At 39.1% G+C, this 18692-nt stretch overlaps 1 protein-coding gene across 2 annotated transcripts in view; it reads left to right on the forward strand.

The window, feature by feature from the left end:
• The first annotated feature begins 211 nt into the window (after positions 1-211).
• The window catches only part of LOC136858446 (unconventional myosin-IXa), an 842620-nt gene continuing 824139 nt past the window's right edge, over positions 212-18692 (forward strand). For both annotated transcript variants that reach the window (XM_067137995.2, XM_067137996.2), the window contains exon 1: positions 212-1272. In XM_067137995.2, the coding sequence (XP_066994096.2) occupies positions 971-1272 (302 nt within the window). In that variant the 5' untranslated portion in view covers positions 212-970. The remainder of the gene's footprint in view (positions 1273-18692) is intronic.

Consider the following 18692-nt stretch of genomic DNA (forward strand, 5'->3'; position numbering starts at 1 on the left):
CCACCTGGGCGACTGCCCTAAATGTAGATCAGTAGTGAGTAATTGAAATAATTGGGATAACCTGAAGAAAGTTTTAAATAAGTAACTTATTGAACAGGTTTTTGATTCAGTATATAGATAGCGTCATATGCAACCTTTCCAAGACTATGCGCATGCGTCAAGAATCTCAATTGCATTGCATTATGGTAACTGTTAATTCAGTAATGGTGGGTGGTGTTTGCTCCGATGACATTAAAGATGAAATTAGGTTTATAAATGACTGTTTTCAACGGGAAGAGACTATTTTCTGATATTCAGAAGAGAAGAACCAATTTTTGTCCGGAATAACGCCGCAGGACTTGAAATGAACATCAAATGTTATTCCTGTGTGCGGCTGTGTAAACTATCAAAACTATTGGGTGTTAGCAGTGTCGCATAGTTGTGTTCTGTGATAAACTTGCTTATACAAATGACTGATTCTGAGGAAAATGACCGTAGTCATACATGTCGATGTTTAGTCATACTGTTGTCATTGAATTTCGGAAAAGTAGGTGACAAAAGTATACACACCTGTTGTGCGAGAGCATCGACGTATTCATCAGTATCGTGACATGTGACCCAAATCTGACATTTGCGATTCACCCTGCTCTTGTTGCTTTATTCAAGTGAAGTATGGATATCTATATCCTTAAAGTGTGAACGATAAGATTCTCGTTCAGTCGAATGCTTGGAGGGGTAGTGATATTGTATACTTGCCAACTGTCATGTTGACTGAAGTTGGAAGTTTAAATTGTATTGAAGAGAACGAAGACGAAAAAAGTTATATTCCCTTAATCATTCGCAAATAGTTTAAGCGACATGTAATCGAAATTAATTAAAGAGTTTCATATTTATAGAATAATGTACAAAAACAAGACCTCAAATCTAGCTGTGTGCTCACTCCAATGTTCACTATGTAAGAAACAAATATAGAAAGACTTTTTATCCAATAATGTCTGGAAGTACAGAAAATAATCGTCATATTGTGCACGTATTTGTGGGGGCTCTTTCTCAGCACTATGAGGCATTGTCTGTTGAAGCCAGTAAACAAACTACATCTGAGGAGATTGTGTCGTGTATTTTGGAACGATTAACTTTATCTGATAATTCATGTGAGAATTATGAGCTGGCTGAGGTGGTTGGGGATGCCGTGGGACAAGAGTGTAAAGAGAGACGACTTGGTCCGACTGAAAGCCCCGTTGCTGTCATGCTATTGTGGCCCAAAACTTCGGACTCACAACAGGAACACTACAGGTAATTAACATTTTATGAGCTACTTATTTTTAAACTCCATTACAGTTTGCTCTTATTTCAAAAATGTTTTTACCATTAAAAAAAAAATGCAAGCAGCAGTTACGCAAATATCAGAGACTAAGCCTTGCTTTTGATGTTATTTAAATAACAGACGTGTGTTGTTACAGTGGGCAATATGAAGTATCATAATATTCCAAAACTCATAAACTATACCTTGTGTTTTTTCATATAAGAAGAGCCAGGTTGTGATAGTGTAAAATGTTAAAACAATATGCAATGTTAAGCCAGGTTTTGAAAAAAAAACTTACCAGTGTGGATGTAATGAATGTTAAAGGACTATGTTCTGGTTATGGGAAATGCTGAGCAATGTGAACCGCATAACTTTAATACTGTTTTAGTTTTGGATGTTCCTACTTCAACTAGAAAGTAGGTGTACTGGAGTTAATAAGATTATCCACTTATTATGAAACAGTTTCCAGTCTTCTTAGTTTTGAAAGGGAATTAGTTGTGTACTTCTTATTTGGCAATCATCATGGCAGTATGCCCTCTGTCACTTAAATACAAGAAATTTCATTCAGCCTCATCAGTATCAGTTTTAATTACTGCATTGATGGGGTGAAAGTTCCTTATGGGTATCACTGTAAGTACCTACCCAGGTGTTAATATAAGGAAAGATCTTCGTTGGGGTAATAACATAAATGGGATTGTAAATAAAGGGTAGATACAGCTCTTTGCACATGGTTATGAGGTGTTTAGGGGTTGTAATAAGGATGTAAAGGAGAGGGGGATGTAAGTCTCTGGTAAGACCCACTGTATGGGACCTCACCAGGATTACTTGATTCAAGAACTGGAAAAAATCCAAAGAAAAGCAGTTCTATTTGTTCTGGGTGATTTCCGACAAAAGAACAGCTTTGAAATTTTTTTGCAAAGTTTGGACCGGCGAAGACTTGGGAGAAAGGAGGAGAGCTGTTCGACTAAGTGATATATTACATGTGATAAATATCATTCTTGATCCGTATTGATGATATTTGATTGGAATTAATAACAATAAGTTAATTTATTGATTTCACCACCTAATCAATACAATAAGTCTTATCTTAGTTGATTTACGTTGGCATGTTAACTAAAATGGTACATGTTTCGCCTTGAATTTAGGCATCATCAGCCATTATCTTAACCTTAAAATAGAATCAGGCACCTGATTTACATATACATGAAATAAAACAAATTTTTTAAAAACTTTGGAGAGACTTGAACTTAACATATGGTAAAAGACTTGTAATGAAGTTGGTTTTAAAGATATTACAGTGAGTGAGGAAATATACAATTGGTGAAAGTAGTAGTAATATTGACATCAGAAGGCTTCTATTATAATTAAAATGAACAAAGCAACAGTCTGTTATGAACGAGTGATAGGATTGCTAAAAAATTATGTTGGCCGACCAGCGGTTCCAATGAAAATGACGATAAAAATCGTATTTAATAAATAATGTAGAATAAAATAATAATGAAAGATGATCAAGTGACCAGCAATTATTTGTTTACAAGAGATAAGAGTCTAAAATCAATGGCATGTGGTGATGTGGTTCAGTTTAATAAAAAAATACGAAGTTGAAGGTTGAAGAACGATGTTTAAATAGGACCTTTATGGACCATCTCAATTTGATGCAATGCTACAATGTTGTTAAGAATGTGGGTTGATTGACATTCTAGTCAAAACTGTCGGCTTCTTACTACCTGTAGTACTGTTGTAAGACAATAACGTTCAGTTAATAACGTAACAAATTACCTTCACCATCGTCTAATGATTCAGCTGTCACACTTCCGTTTCGATTTGTTTTATTTCATGTAGCCTATATGTAAATCAGGTGCCTAATTCTATTTTAAGGTTAAGATAATGGCTGATGATGCCTAAATTCAAGGCGAAACATACCATTTTAGTTAACATGCCAAAGTAAATCAACTAAGACAAGACTTATTGTATTGATTAGGTGGTGAAATCAATGAATTAACTTATTGTTATAATTCCAATAAGTGATATATTCCGAGCTGTCAGTGGAGAGATGCGTGGAATGACATTAGCAGGCACGTAAGTTTGAGTGGTGTCTTTAAAAGTAGGAGTTAGGGATTGGAATAACTTACCAAGGAAGATGTTCAATAAATTTCCAATTTATTTGAAATCATTTAAGAAAGGGCTAGGAAAACAACAGACAGGGTATCTGTCACCTGGGCAGTGCCCTAAAGACCGATCGGTAGTGATTGATTGATTTCGTTTTCTTAAAAATTTGATAAACAATACATGGTTGAAGAACATAAGTTAAATATCACAGTAGATCTTGTACATTAATAGCTCAAATAACGTACCGGATAATAAGCACCTATAGGCCTACTTTACCTTCTGTTGTATATTTTTTGACCTCTTTAATTGAAGATGTTACCAGAAATATAGTAACCTTTAAAGTGGAATAATTTATTCACTTATTATAAAACAATTTCCATTCTTCTTAGATTTGAAAGGGAATTACAGTAGTTGTGTTCTTCATATTAGGCAATCCTCATGGCAGTATGCCCTCTGACACTAGGTTAACTGTTGTTATTAATAAGGGCCCAAATCCATCTTTTCAGATTCTACATCCAGTCTTCTATTTTTTTTTCTACGTACAAACTGATGTAGTTCTCAAAATATACACATTAATTTAACCGGGTGTTTAGTTTAAGACTTGACCTTTTCTTAATTGATGAAGGTGGCAAAATTGTTCTGGTTGATATTTAGACACAGCTTTGTATCAGGACACTTGATTTACCGGTACTAAGGGTTTCTGAGGTACTGGTACCAAACTAATTTTGGTTATTTGAGGGATATACCATACGTAAAATATTCCATGCGCATGACTCCTAAAACTAATATTTCTGTATTCACTTTTCAGCATTCACTTTCAGAATTTGTATAAAAGTAGATGTAAGTCCTGCATTAGGAATTGTGCCATAAATGTATAATTTTGAATTGAACAGCTTAGTTTTGTAGTCTGGAATATCATTCCTTTGGTGTTTTGGGCAACATCTTGTAAGTTCCAAGAGGAAAGGTCGTATCAGATTTAAATGTGCCCAAGTGTTCCGCATTGGGGTAACTTAATCACATTAATGGGATTGTAAGTAAAGGTTACAGATCTTTTTATATGGTTATGAGGTTACTTAGAGATTATAGTAAGATGTGAAGGAGAGAGCATTTAAGTCACCGGTAAAACACCAATTAGAGTATGGGGTTGCGTGAACAAATTGTATCCACGAAATTTCACTGTAATTTTTGTGCCAAATGAAAGAGAATTGCTTTTACTCCAAAGAAAGTGTGAAATCTGCAGTAAATTAAGAAATACCGCCGATACTAGATAAATATCTAGGGAAATATCTATACGTACTTACGGGCTGTAGACAGGATTCCCTTATGTTGCATTCTGCTGCTCGTGCCGTCTTTTGTTTCTTTCTTGAGGTCCAGGACAAGCACCGATGAATGGGAGTGTTATGTCTGTGAATTCTTATTATCTTTGTCCATATGACTAGCGCGGGCAGGTCAAACAGCAAAATAGCATGATCCCTGGACCAATAAATATATTACTTTTTTGTTGAAAGGAAATGAGCATGATCCCTGGACCAGTAAATATAATCACTTAATGAATGAGTTAGGGCACAAGGGTTATGAATTTCATTTTGTTGGTCCGTACTGAACTGAGAATAACATATGAATAGTAACACAGTAAGGTTTCCACCTATTCAGTAACATATTAGTACTGAATAGGTGGAAACCTTACTGTGTTACTATTCATATGTTAGGGCACAAAACGAATGAACAGCATGAAGAAAACGACACCTGATTAATTCAAATAACTTCAGTGAGCAAAGACATCACAAATGAAAGTGTTAGACAAACAAAACACATACAAGTAAAATATTTTGTACTATTTTGTAATTTACTGCAGATTAAACTTATTTGAGAAAAAACAATTAATGGTATTACCTTCCATTTGGGACAAAAATTACAGTGAAATTTCGTGGATACGATTTGTTCACGTAACAGAGTATGGTTTCAGTATATGTGACCCTCACCAGGATTACTTGATCCAAGAACCGGTAAAGATCCGTAGGAAATGAGCACGATTTTTTTCCGGTAAGAGTAGTGTTCTGAAAACTTTGCACACTTTGGGCTGGGAAGTCTTAGGACTAAGGAGAAAAGCTGCTCGGCTAAGTGAAATGTTCTGAGCCGTCAGAGGGGGAGATGTCGTCGAGTGGCATTAATAGACGAATAAGCTTCACTGGAGTTTTTTTTAAATAGAAAGAACATACTATGAAGTTGGAATTTAAGAGGGCAAATTAGGGCAAATGTTCAACTCGTTGACTGAATGGTCAGCGTACTGGCCTTTGGTTCAGAGGGTCCCAGGTTTGATTCGCGGCCGGGTTGGAGATTTTAACTTTCATTGGTTAATTCCATTGGCATGGGGGCTGTGCGTTTGTGCTGTCCCCAGCATCCCTGCAACTCGCACACCACACATAACACTATCCCCACAATAACACGCAGTTACCTGCACATGGCAGATGCTGCCCACCCTCATCGGATGATCTGCCTTACAAGGGCTGCACTCTGCTAGAAATAGCCACACAAAATTATTATTAGGACAAATGTTTCTTTATAGGAAGAGGAATTAGCGATTGAAATCGTTTCTCAAGGGAAATGTTCGATAAATTTCAAATGTCTTTGAAATAATTTAAGAAAAGACTTTGTAAACACTGCTAGGGAATCTGCCACCTGGGGGTGACAGCCCTAAATGCAGCAGTGGTGATTGAGACCTGGTGGGACTGTCTGTTTTTCTCACTTAACTTTCTTGATAGTTTGCTTTATATTGAGAAATTTAGTATGAGATTGTTAGTCTTATTTTTAACATATTTTTCAATTTTTTTGAGGAATAATCCGGGCATATATTTTTAAGTTCTGCTATGTACTATTTTACGTCCTAAGTTATATGATAATACTTTTTATGCCCATTTACTTAAATTAACAAGATTACTCTCATTTGCTAGTCCTAAAAATCTTTAGTGTAGGTCTTATGGTGATGGTGGGGTAAGAAAAGTGTAGGAATGGGAGGGAAGTGGCTGTGGCCTTAATTAAGGTACAGCCTCAATTTTTGCTTGGTGTGAAAATGGGCAACAACGGAGAACCATCGTCAGGGCTGCCGACAGTGGGGTTCGAACCCACTATCTCCTGAATGCAAAATCACAGCTGTGCACCCCTAATCACACAGCCAACTTGTGCAGTAGTTCATTTATTACCATCATCATCATTGTAATCTTGCATAGCTTCTGGCTACATCTGTTCAAAACGTAAGCCTCTCCATTGTCTTCTCTCTTCTCAGCATCTCTCTGTTCTCATTTTGGTCCAGTCCTCCCCTATATTCTTCACCCATTCTTCTAATCCTTTCAGCCATCTGCCCCTTCATCCTTCTCATGGTCTCCTGCCTTTCACTTCCATTTCATAATCTTCCTCTTCTTCTCTATTCTCTTCATGTATCCATACTATCTTAGCCTTCATTCCTCTATCCTATCCTGCCATTTTTGCCACTTCTGTTCTTCTTTCTCAAAAAATTAATCTTGCTGGCATGAATCCTGCTTTTCTCTCCTCCCATCATTACCCAAGTTCCTGAAGCATATATCAGTACATTACTGGGATATACACTGGCAGACAAAAATGGATCACTTTATTTTAAGACCAAAAACTGTATGTATTTATCTTAAACACAGGGTGCCTGGCCGTGGCAGTAAAGGTGTGCTCGGTTCACCCGGAAGGACATGGGTTCGATTCCCCGTCTGGAAGTCGAAAAATTTAAGAAACAAAATTTCCACTTCCGGAAATGCACATGGCCCTGAGGTTCACTCAGCCTGCACCAAAAATGAGTACCAGGTTAATTCCTGGGGGGCAAAGGCAGCCAGGTGTAGAGCTAACCACTCTACCCCATGGAGTGTACAGAGGTTATGGATAGTTGCATAAAATGAATTTCATTATAAAGCCTGTATTGTTGTACGTATACTTTAAAGGTATGGTCAAATGTTCCACCTTTACAATACTAAAAGTTTTATTATTTAATTATTTAAATAATTTTTTTAGTATTGTAAAGGTGGAGCATTTGACCAAACCTTTAAAGGTTATGGATAGTGGAAGCCTTTACCTTCCACCTCTCCAAGGGCCTTCATGGCCTGTACGGAAATGACTTTGCTTTTCTCTTTATCTTAAGCCCTTCTTTTTCTTAATTCCTACAACATATTATAAAATGAAGAACCAGTGCTCTGCTTTCTTCATACTGATTATCAAAGTTTCTTTAAAGTTTATCCAAAAAGTTCTCTGATGCTGTAGCCTAATTTAGGCATCGTCAATCGAGAGCAAAATGCCTTTGGATCCAGTTTGCTCCCTGCTTTCAAGGAACGAGAGCAGCTTCACGAGGAAGTAGGGGAAGTCCATGACATAATGCGTACTGAAGGTCAGTGGCACAAAGGTATAGTACATCTTACTTGACTGGTTAGGTTCCGACACGATACGCATGAACTCATGTGAGGTGACATTTCGTATTGTACGAATGTGCAGTGGTTAAGTAGGGGAAAAGTTTTACATCGCTTCTGTGCTCTGAGGAAAGAAGTAGCTCTCTTTATGGAAATGCACAGTGAACCACTAGGAGAACTGAACAGTGGAAAATAGATAGGAGATGTGGCATATCTAGTACTATAGATCTCACCAGCCACCTTAATGATCTTAATTCCTCCCTACAAGGTAGAGATCTTATCATTATTCACCTCTTTGATCGTGTTAAAGCTTTTAAGCGAAAAGTACTACTGTGGGAAAGTCAGTCCGTGAATAAAGACAACTCATTTTTATACTTTGACTGCAGAGTTGTGTCTAGCTCCAAACTATTCCGGTAAAACATTAGAAGAATATAGGCGTCTCCGAAAACTGTAAAAGAGTAGGGCCTAGTTAGTGGGACGTAAAACAAATAACATTATTATTATTATTAGAAGAATATAAATAGGTTTTAATGTCACTATATGACAAATTTGAGAGTAGGTTTCACGATATTCAGGCATTAGAAAATGATCTGCAGGTATCCGCTACACCCTTTTCAGTGGGTGTGCGAACAGTTAGACCAGAACTACAGCTAGAGTTGATTGACTTACAGTGCGATACTCAAATGAAAGGTAAGATTGCAAACACAAACAGTTTGACTGAATTTTATGTGTTTTCCATGGGAGAGATTTCCTAGATTGCACAAATTTAATGTGCATATTTTAAGTATGTTCGCATCAACTTATTTATGTGAAAAGATGTTTTCATTAATGCAGATTTGTAAATCTAGACATAGAAGTCGGCTCACTGATCAACACTTGAAATGTGCTTTTTCGACTTGCCAGTACGCAAATGATAGTGCCAAACATTGATACAATTCTGTCTAAATGAGCCTAAAGGTCCCGTGAAGGAGGAGTACACCAGTGATATGTTTTAGTTTGCGTGTTTAATTTGTTGTCATAGTCATAAATGCCATTCAAATATTGAAATGTATGTTAATGAGAGTGCAAAGAATGTATACAAATCACAAAAAATTGTATTTTCTTTCAGTAAATGTACGTGTCCTAAAGCTTCAGTTAATCGTGAAAATGTATTTATTCAGGACATATTGCACACTGCTGTCTATTCATTTGTCAATGAATAATTTTGTTGTCCTGTTATACTCTGTAATCTGTGTCCTGTTCGTCTCGTATGATACATGCTCCATCATCATCATCATCATCCTCCTAAACCATCTCTAGTTTCCCGGGTGTGGTATATGAGCCTCCTCCATCTCATCCTGTCCTTGTATGTACCTCTCAGCATTACATCGCTCTTAACTAAATCTATCCATTTCCTTTGTGGCCTTCCCACGGGTCGCCTTCCTTCTACCTTTCTGTCAAATTCCTTCCTTGCAGTTCTGTTTACTGGCATCCTCTTCATGTGACCAAACCACTTCAGTCTTGATATCTGAATCTTATTTAGGAGAGAATTGTCTATTCCTACTTCTTCTCTAATTTTCTCATTCCTAATCTTGTCTTTCCTGGTTTTCTGGATCATAGTGCGTAGGAATTTCATTTCAGCTGCCTGAAGTTTGGAATTATTTCTATTGGTCAGTGTTGTGGTTTCGAGACTGTATGTAAGAATTGGTGTATAATAGGACTTGTCCAATGTCATTTTTGTTTTCATGGGTATTTGCTCATCCCACAGCAGGTGTCTTACCTGGTGGTAGAATTGTGTTGCCTTATTGATTCGATTGTTCACCTCATGTTTTGCTAGGTTGTCATTTGATATAACGCTACCCAAGTATTTGAAAACTGGAACGCTGTCCAGTTGAGCTTCATTTAACATGACTATTGGTTCTGCTCCTTCCCCATACACTTTCATCACCACCGTCTTGGTCTTGCTGATGTTTAAACCATATTTCTTAAACTCCTCATTCCAGCTTTGTATTCTCTCTCCCAATTCATCTTCTGAGTCATTCCAGATCGCAACATCATCTGCAAATGTGAAGGCTTTGATATCTCCATGTTCTTTCCTTTTAATAGATTTCATTACTACATCCATTACAATAATAAATAGAAGTGGTGACAGTGAGCTGCCCTGCTGCACTCCTCTCTTTGTTTCAAACCAGTCCGACAAACCACATCCTACTTGAATACAGCTTCTGTTCCCACTATACAACATTTGCACTTTGTCTATGAGGCTGTCTCGCACTTGAAGTTCTTTCATGCATTGCCAAATTCTTTCCCTTGGTACACTATCGTATGCTTTCTCAATGTCCAAAAATATTAGGAATAAAGGCTTGTTCTTCTCCCAGTATTTTTCCATTAGCATCCTAATTGCAAATATAAGATCTGTAGTTGACCTTCCTGGTCTGAAACCATACTGCTCTTCTTCCAAAATTGGTTCAACAATATCTCTGATTCTGGTCTCTCTTATTTTTTCCAATATTTTCAGGACATGAGACAGTAGTGTGATACCACGGTAATTAGTACATTTTCGTCGGCTTCCTGTTTTGAACAAAGGTACAATGATGCCCATCTTCCAGTCCTCAGGAATAGTATTTTCCTCCCATATCTTGTTGAGCAGTCTATAGAGCCATTGGATTCCTGGAACTCCCGCTGCTTTCAGCATATCTGCACTTAGTTCATCTACGCCCACTGCCTTTCCTTTCTTCATGCTCTTGAGCGCATTTTAAACCTCAAGCCATGTAATTGGTGGTTCAGTTGTGGTTCCTCGACTTGGCTCTCCTCTATCCGTTGTTATGTTTTCTGTATCTCCATTCAGCAGCTTTTTGAAATAGATCTTGAGTTCTTGTTTAATTTCTCCCTCTTCTTGTGCGAGAGTTCCATCATCACGTTCTATTGCTTTTATGGTCTCTTGATCCCTTCGCTTGTTTTTCACTACTCTGTATAGCAATTTCATATTTCCTCTACTGTCCTCTTCCAGTTTGTCTGCAAACTCATTCCATTTCTTCTCTTTTTTTTCCCTTACAATGTTCTTTACAGCAAGTTTCTTGTTCCTGTATACTCCTTGAAGTCTTTGTATTTCTTGTTCATTTCGTTCTTGTCCCTGTTTTTGTTTCTCCTTGTCCAGTGCCTTCTTTATTTGGTTTCTTTCTTTCACCACTGTTTTCACTCTATCATTATCATCATTATTATTATAACAGTTGTTCATAATGGTAACATTTCCGAGTGGGAAGTACAGTACGGCCACGGTATGCAATCCACCTGACTGCTGCTCTCTTGTCACGTGACAGACAACCGTCCAGAGCAGAGCAAGTAATACCCGCTCCCTAGAGCAACTACGTGATGACGTCTGGCCTAATTTATGAAAAAGTCATTATATTAAATTAACACTGCATTCCACTGAGCAAACTTATGAACATACTACTGAAAATTTTCTTGATTAACTCTACACTTATCTTGCCTTAGTATTGGTCGTTATCGCCTCTATCTGGGAGATAGTTGCTTCGAGCCCCACTGTCGGCAGCCCTGAAGATGGTTTTCCGTGGTTTCCCATTTTCACACCAGGCAAATGTGGGGCTGTACCTTAATTAAGGCCACGGTCGATTCCTTCCCACTCCTAGGCCTTTCCTCTCCCATCGTCTCCATAAAACCTGTGTCGGTGCGACGTGAATCAAATTGTAAATTGTTATCGCCTCTGGCGATAATTATGGCCTCCATCCTTTGCAGCATGCTAGCTAGGTCCTGGATTGTTTCCTTGGGAATGAGTGCCCTCTCTTCCAGTAGTATTGCCCGCATTTCGTTGAGGGTGCAGAAGTTGCGACTCTGGACATGGCCAAGCATATCCCGTTGAGGTCTGGACTGCGAACTGGTCAGTTGAGGTTTCTTCTCCCGATGTCACAGATATTCCGCCAGGTAGCGAGCGGCATGGGGACGTGCATTATCATGCATCAGCATGAAATTTTTACCAACTAAGGCATCATGGGAGATTACATGCTCTGTCCGGGGCCTCAAAGCTGATAGGCTACTGACCCATACCAAGATGGAGCCACCCCCAACTGGTGACCTCTCGGAGATATTGCAAGGTGAATATCGCTCCACTAGCCTTCTCCACACTCACTCTCTACCATTAGCTGACCGGAGACATAATCTGACTCATTCGTGAACAGTACCATTGTCCACTGCTCCAAAGTCCAGTTCCATTGTTGCCCTATGGATACTGTAATTGAGCTGCTCCGTGCTGGTGGGGAGAAGCTGTGGGCCAGTTGCAGGTCTTCTTGAGGTCAGATTGGCTTCTCGGAGTCTTTGTCTGACACTCCTCGCAGTCACAGTGACATTTCTTACTGCCTCGAGTCAATTTCTGGCTTGGAAGACGGTAGTTTGGCATTCGCTCAAGTCTTGGATGACGAGAACATATCGTCTCTAGCAGATGTAAACCTCCGATGGACTGTTTCAGGTCATCTGTGGTAGGTACCGTGTTCACGAAATCATCTTAGAACACGCTGGACGCTTCCATATGATGCACTGATGGCATTAGCCGCATAATGAATGCTGCGTCCATCATCCACCAATGCCACTGCTCTTGCAACAACTCCTGTGCCAAGAGGCATCTGAACTTCTCAGATGTGAAAGAGAAACTGAAGGAAAATATTTCTTTGTGACAGATATTGTCACACACTGATAATCCATCAATAGCTTCTGTCCCAGTGTCGTAAAACTTAAAAGGTATTATTGCTAGTCAATGCAATCAAATTGAGTGCCTAGCACTTACGAGTGGAAAGTGGCTCTTTTTTATTTATGATCTCTAAACGTCATATTTTTCTCCAAAAGTGCAGAATACGCATTAGAAACTGCCCTAATGTACAAATTAATGTAATTAATGGAACCGTTGCCTCTAATAACTGTGATGAACAAATTAAAACTTTTTCCCTTTGCACGAAAATAGATGATTATTTGTAATTTGATCCCTCTGAATCCAAATCTGAAAGTAGACATGTTATTATCACCTACTGTTTTCCCTGTATTTCCAAATTTTTGTTTTTGTAATACAATTTTAATTCCTTTCTTTGTAAATAGTACATAAAAATATTTGAAATTATTTTTATTTGCTGTTTGCATCCGGGAGATAGTGGGTTCGAATCCCACTGTTGGCAGCCCCGAAGATGGTTTTCTGTAGTTTCCCATTTTCACACCAGGCAAATCTTAACTTCTCATTTGTGAAAGAGAAACTGAAGGAAAATATTTCTTTGTGACAGATATCGTCACACACTGATAATCTATCAATAGCTTCCGTACCTGTACCTTAATTAAGGCCATGGCTGCTTCCTTCCAACTCCTAGGCCTTTCCTATCCCATCGTTGCCATAAGACCTATCTGTGTTGGTGCGACGTAAAGCCACTACCAAATAAAAAAGTTTGTTTGCTCATGAAATAAGATTTAAATATTGAGAAAATAACTGTGAAATATATAGGACCGATTTTGACTGTTCGGTTGAAGAAATTTCATGCAAAATAAGGGGAAAAACCACACTTTTACTCATTTTTTAAAAATTTATTTGTTGAATTTCGCCGTTTGTAACTGCCACCAGAAACCTGTTCCTTGGGGTTCCAACAGTTGTCTGCTAAGTTGTTCTGTACTGATTTTCCTGCATATCGTTTCTTCATAATAGAAATATCCTGTTGAAATCTCTCGCCGCATTCATCACTAACCACGACCAGTTTTGGGGAGAGAACGTCCAAATGCGAATGTAAAAAGTGACATTTTAAGGACGTATTGCATCCCATGTGCTGATAAATAGAGATGAGAATTATAGGCACCAAAAACAGTCAAAATAGACAGGCATGTAGGCTCCTAAATTAGCCAAATAGGCATGTATAGAGACACTAACGTGTAAAATAGGCAACGAAATAGGCATAAAAAATACTTATAATTTAATAACACACTCAATTACTATAAAAGTAATTTACAATAAGCAACTTTTCAATGTTTTGCGGTAACAATCTTGTTCTCCTGTCGGGCAGAATGTTTTGTACTGAGAGAAAGATCTCTCAACACAGGAAGTGATTGGACAAAACTTCAATGAAGCCACTTCATCTGGTTTTAGTTCAACTGCTTCATCTACCTCATTTTGTAGCACCCTGGCTACTTTTACCGTCGTTTTCCATCATGGAATCTGCTGCAGGACTCTTACGGAACTTTGTGCTGACAGCGGCTACCTTCCCAGAGGTTCAGTCAAAACTTCTGACTTCTTCCACAATCCTAAATGTCTCCAGCAGGGGAAAGCCACTCTTCTCCAACTCGGAGATTGTTTCTGGCAGCATGTTGAAGTTTGAAGATACTCCAGTTTATGCAGGGGAATATTAGCTCCCACCATTGCAGTGCACAGGTCTATAGAAAATTGCTGGTCACTGTTCACAGTGGACTCGATGACAACGCTTTCTTTACTCGTGTCAAATGCATCGCAGTATTTCATTGTTGATCTATATGGTATCTTTTCACATTTGGTCTGAAAAATAATAAAATTGACTTAAATTACAGTGTTCCTATATCTTCAATTTCTACAGCTGGGCTAATTGGCAATAATGCTTAGTATATGCATTTGTTTCATAAAAAAAGAGGTAATGTTTCTAGAAGTACAAAACTTTAAAATAGGAACAAGAGAATTCGTAATTTACATGGAAATATTTCTTCAATAATGTTCAGTTATAATCTAGCAGTTTCCTATCAAGTTCACCGGGTGAAAAAATAATTAAAATTACGTGAAACGATACCTGAGTAGCGTAGAGGAGAGATCCTTCCTATATGCCTGCCAGGGACTCGCCAAGCTGCCCCAAGCAGTATTCATACTTATAAAGAAGGATTAAAATGGAGGCACTATAAATCATAGCCGGTTTTGGTCAGCTGTCATGAAGACTATTTTTTGTTGCCTGCAATAGATCCTGCATCGTGTGCCCACAAGGCTGCCACTCTCGTTGAAAATTAGAAAACCGCGTGATTTGAAATTGTCGTGGCAATCGCCCATAACCTTACTGTTTGTCACAATTTAGCAAGGTGCTAGATCTTACCCACCCCAGACTCTTTTTGCTTGCCCCCCCCCAGCACAACGGTTACTAATCGGACCTCACCAATCCAGACCAACAGTCTTTTCACTGTCCTGGTCTTGGAAAGATAGTCTTTGCTGCCTTGTAAAACACGCTGTGACATCGTCCAAGCCGTGTCATCTTGTATGACTAGCCTCCGTGACATCGTCCTAGCTGCACCACATTCGATCTTCAACCTATTTTCGCGAAGGCTTAACGGAAGCGTAATACAGTTCACTAGAGCCTACACATAGCGCTGGTGAAAGTTACTAACAATTAAAAAAAATTACATTTCATTTGTAGTCCGCTTCTCTGGTGTAGTAGTTAGCGTGATTAGCCGCCACCCACGGAGGCCCGGGTTCGGTTCCCGGATCTGTCACGAAATTTGGGAAGTGGCACGAGGGCTGGAGCTGGGTCCACTCAGACTTGGGAGGTCAACTAAGTAGAGGTGGGTTCGATTCCCACCTCAGCCATCCTCAAAGTGGATTTCTATGGTTTCTACCGTCACAAGGGTAGTGTCCTGGAGAGCGAGACTTTGGGTCGGGGATACAACTGGGGAGGAGAACTAGTACCTCGCCCAGACTGCCTCACCTATGCTGAACAGAGGCCTTGTGAAGGCATGGGAAGATTGGAAGGGACAGGCAAAGAAGAGGAAAGAAAGTGGCCACGTCCTTAAGTTAGGTACCATCCCGGCATTTTCCTGGTGTACACTCAAAAAAAAAAAAAAAAAAAAAAAAATTTGTCTCTATCATGAATAAAAGTAGTAAATTGCAACAAATTTGAGTTCGAAGAACAAGACTGGGACACCAGAAAATTTTGGTTTGCTCTTTGTTCAAAGATATGTATTTATATACTCGTAGGCTATACATGTACAGTATGTATTCACTCTGAGCGTTTCTGTTATTTTGGTTTTTATTTGTAATCTTCATTTGGGGTATCTTCTCATGACATTTCAGCAATAGTCTGCAAGCATAGATGAGTTCCACTTGCCTTGATACCTTCTTTCCATTGCTGAAATGTTTTGATGGAAGCGCTCCCTGTGCTCGTCATTCACAGTGCCACAATTGCTTGGAAAGAAGTTGAGATGCGAGTCCAAAAAGTGTATTTTAAGTGATATATTACAACCTAGCTCTTGGTATGTCCTCAGAAGTTCATTAACAGCTAATTTATAATTTTAAATGTTCCATCCGTCAACAGCTCTCGAATTTGTGGTCCAATGAAGATTCCCTCTTTCATCTTTGCTTCACTGAAATGTGGAAATTTTGTCTTTAAATACTTGAAACTTTTTCCTTTTCTATTCATCGCTTTCACTTAATTCTTCATAAGTCCGAGCTTTATATGTAAATGTGGCAATAAAATTTTATCACGGAAAACTACATGAGTTTTTCCCAGGTTCCATCATTTTCCTTTCAGTCCAATTTCTTTGTACGTAGTGTACTTTCCTGACTTACTATGCCACTCGCAAAGGAAGCAGCAATGCTTTGTATATCCTAAACTGCATTCAGATTATGATAGTAATAACCTTCAGATTGCCACATATCCACCATTGATAGACTTCATAATTTATTTTCTTAAAAACCAATTTTACATTTTCATAGCTCTCCTTGATATGTACAGCGTGACCTGTAGGAACAGATGGTAGGCTTTTCCATTATGTAGCAAAACAGCTATCAAGCTTAACTTAGAAGAGTCAATGAAAAGTCTCCAGTGTTTGGGATTATACTCCAGTCTCAAAGATGACATCAGACCATTTACGTCATTACAGGTAACAGTGTTGTTTTCCATTTAAAAGAATGGCATTAAATCTCTTTCTCGGTGTCTATACACACATTCTTTCACATTTTTCTCCAGGAGATTCCACTGCTGAAGCCTGCAGGCAAGTTTGACCTTGCTTTTTGGTAACTCCAGATCACGAATTAAATCATTAAGTTGTTCTTGATTAATTTTATGTGGCCTATTGGGCGAGATCGATTTTGGTCTATAATCTGGGTCTTGCTGTAAAGACTCAGGCTGTTGTTCATATTCTCCCTCTATGTCTTCACCAGGATCTAGGACATAATGTTCCGGAGGGATAGGAACAGGCAGACCTTCTCCATGTGGTACCGGCCAATGTTGAAGTTGGATATGTGATGGTCCGTTTTTTTCTTTCTTGACATTCCATGTTTAAGAGGAATCACCATACAGAACTAACAACCACTGACATGATTTGTAGGTTCTCGCCATGTCATGGGAACTGCAAATGGCATTCACTTCATGTTTTCTTTAACCAACAATGGAGGTTCTGCACATGAAATACAGCAAATATTTGGTGCCTAAGGTTTATCCTCATCCATTTTACAGTCAAAGTAATGGTAATATGCTGTCTTTATTCATGGAGTCACCGAGCTCGATAGCTGCAGTCGCTTAAGTGCGGCCAGTATCCAGTATTTGGGAGATAGTAGGTTCGAACCCCACTGTCGGCAACCCTGAAGATGGTTTTCCGTGGATTCCCATGTTCACACCAGGCAAATGCTGGGGCTGTACTTTAATTAAGGCCATGGCCGCTTCCTTCCCACTCCAACGCTTTCCCTGTCCCATCGTCGCCGTAAGACCTATCTGTGCCGGTGCGACGTAAAGCAAAAAAAAATAAATTAATGGAGTCAATGCACGTTTCTGGGAAGCAAAAGTCGCTTCACTGCACACATAGCAAAAGTTATTCACACTGTTAATGCATGTACGTGGCAATTGAAGTAGAATTAACCTGAAATATAAACAAAATGGTTCATGGTGTGGGTTACTGTAGTCACGTCCTAGTTCGTGAACCATGGGCAACGGCTGAGTGGCCTAGTAAGTGGTCCTGAGAGTCGGGATACCAGTTACTATGGAATGGGAGTGGGCATCTCGGACATATTCTGAGTCATGGCCCTCCTTGTGGTCAGGCGGCTAGGACTATTCAATTCACCGGTGGTCCATAACCCGTTAGAGAGATCCTCACTTGGACTATGTGCAAATAGGGTAGCATCCTGCTTCATAAATTTACCAAGCTCAGAACATTTTAAGCAAGCCTCGGACCTATGGGAGTAACGGAGTCCCACTCCCATTTGACAGGCGAGGGACTCTTTGGGAACAACTTGGCGAACAAAATGGAATTTGATGCGGAGCTATCAATATTAATGGGGCTTGTGGAAGAAAGTACAACTGGCTGAGTCAGCAAAGAGGATGCATCTGGATGTGCTGGGAGTAAGTGATATTCTGGTAAGGGGAGATAACGAAGAAGAGATAGGAGATTATAAAGTGTACTTGACGGGTGTTAGAAAGGGAAGGGCAGAGTCTGGGGTTGGGCTCTTTATCAGGAATACCATTGCACGCAACATAGTTTCTGTTAGGCACGTAAATGAGCGAATGAGGTGGGTAGATTTGTCAGTTGGAGGAATTAGGACTAGAATTGTCTCTGTGTATTCACAATGTGAGGGTGCAGATGAGGATGAAGTTGACAAGTTTTATGAAGCATTGAGTGACATCATGGTCAAGGTCAATAGCAAGGATAGAATAGTGCTAATGGGCGATTTCACTGCGAGAGTTGGGAATAGAACTGAAGGATATGAAAGGGTGATTGGTAAATGTGGGGAAGATATGGAAGCTAATGGGAATGGGAAGCGTTTGCTGGACTTCTGTGCTGGTATGGGTTTAGCAGTTACAAATACATTCTTCAAGCATAAGGGTATTCACCGCTACACATGGGAGGCTAGGGGTACAAGATCCATAATAAACTATATCTAAACCGACTTTGAATTCAGGTAATCTGTTAGTAATGTA

This window comes from Anabrus simplex, chromosome 1 (assembly GCF_040414725.1).
Source record: "Anabrus simplex isolate iqAnaSimp1 chromosome 1, ASM4041472v1, whole genome shotgun sequence".
NCBI lineage: Eukaryota > Metazoa > Arthropoda > Insecta > Orthoptera > Tettigoniidae > Anabrus > Anabrus simplex.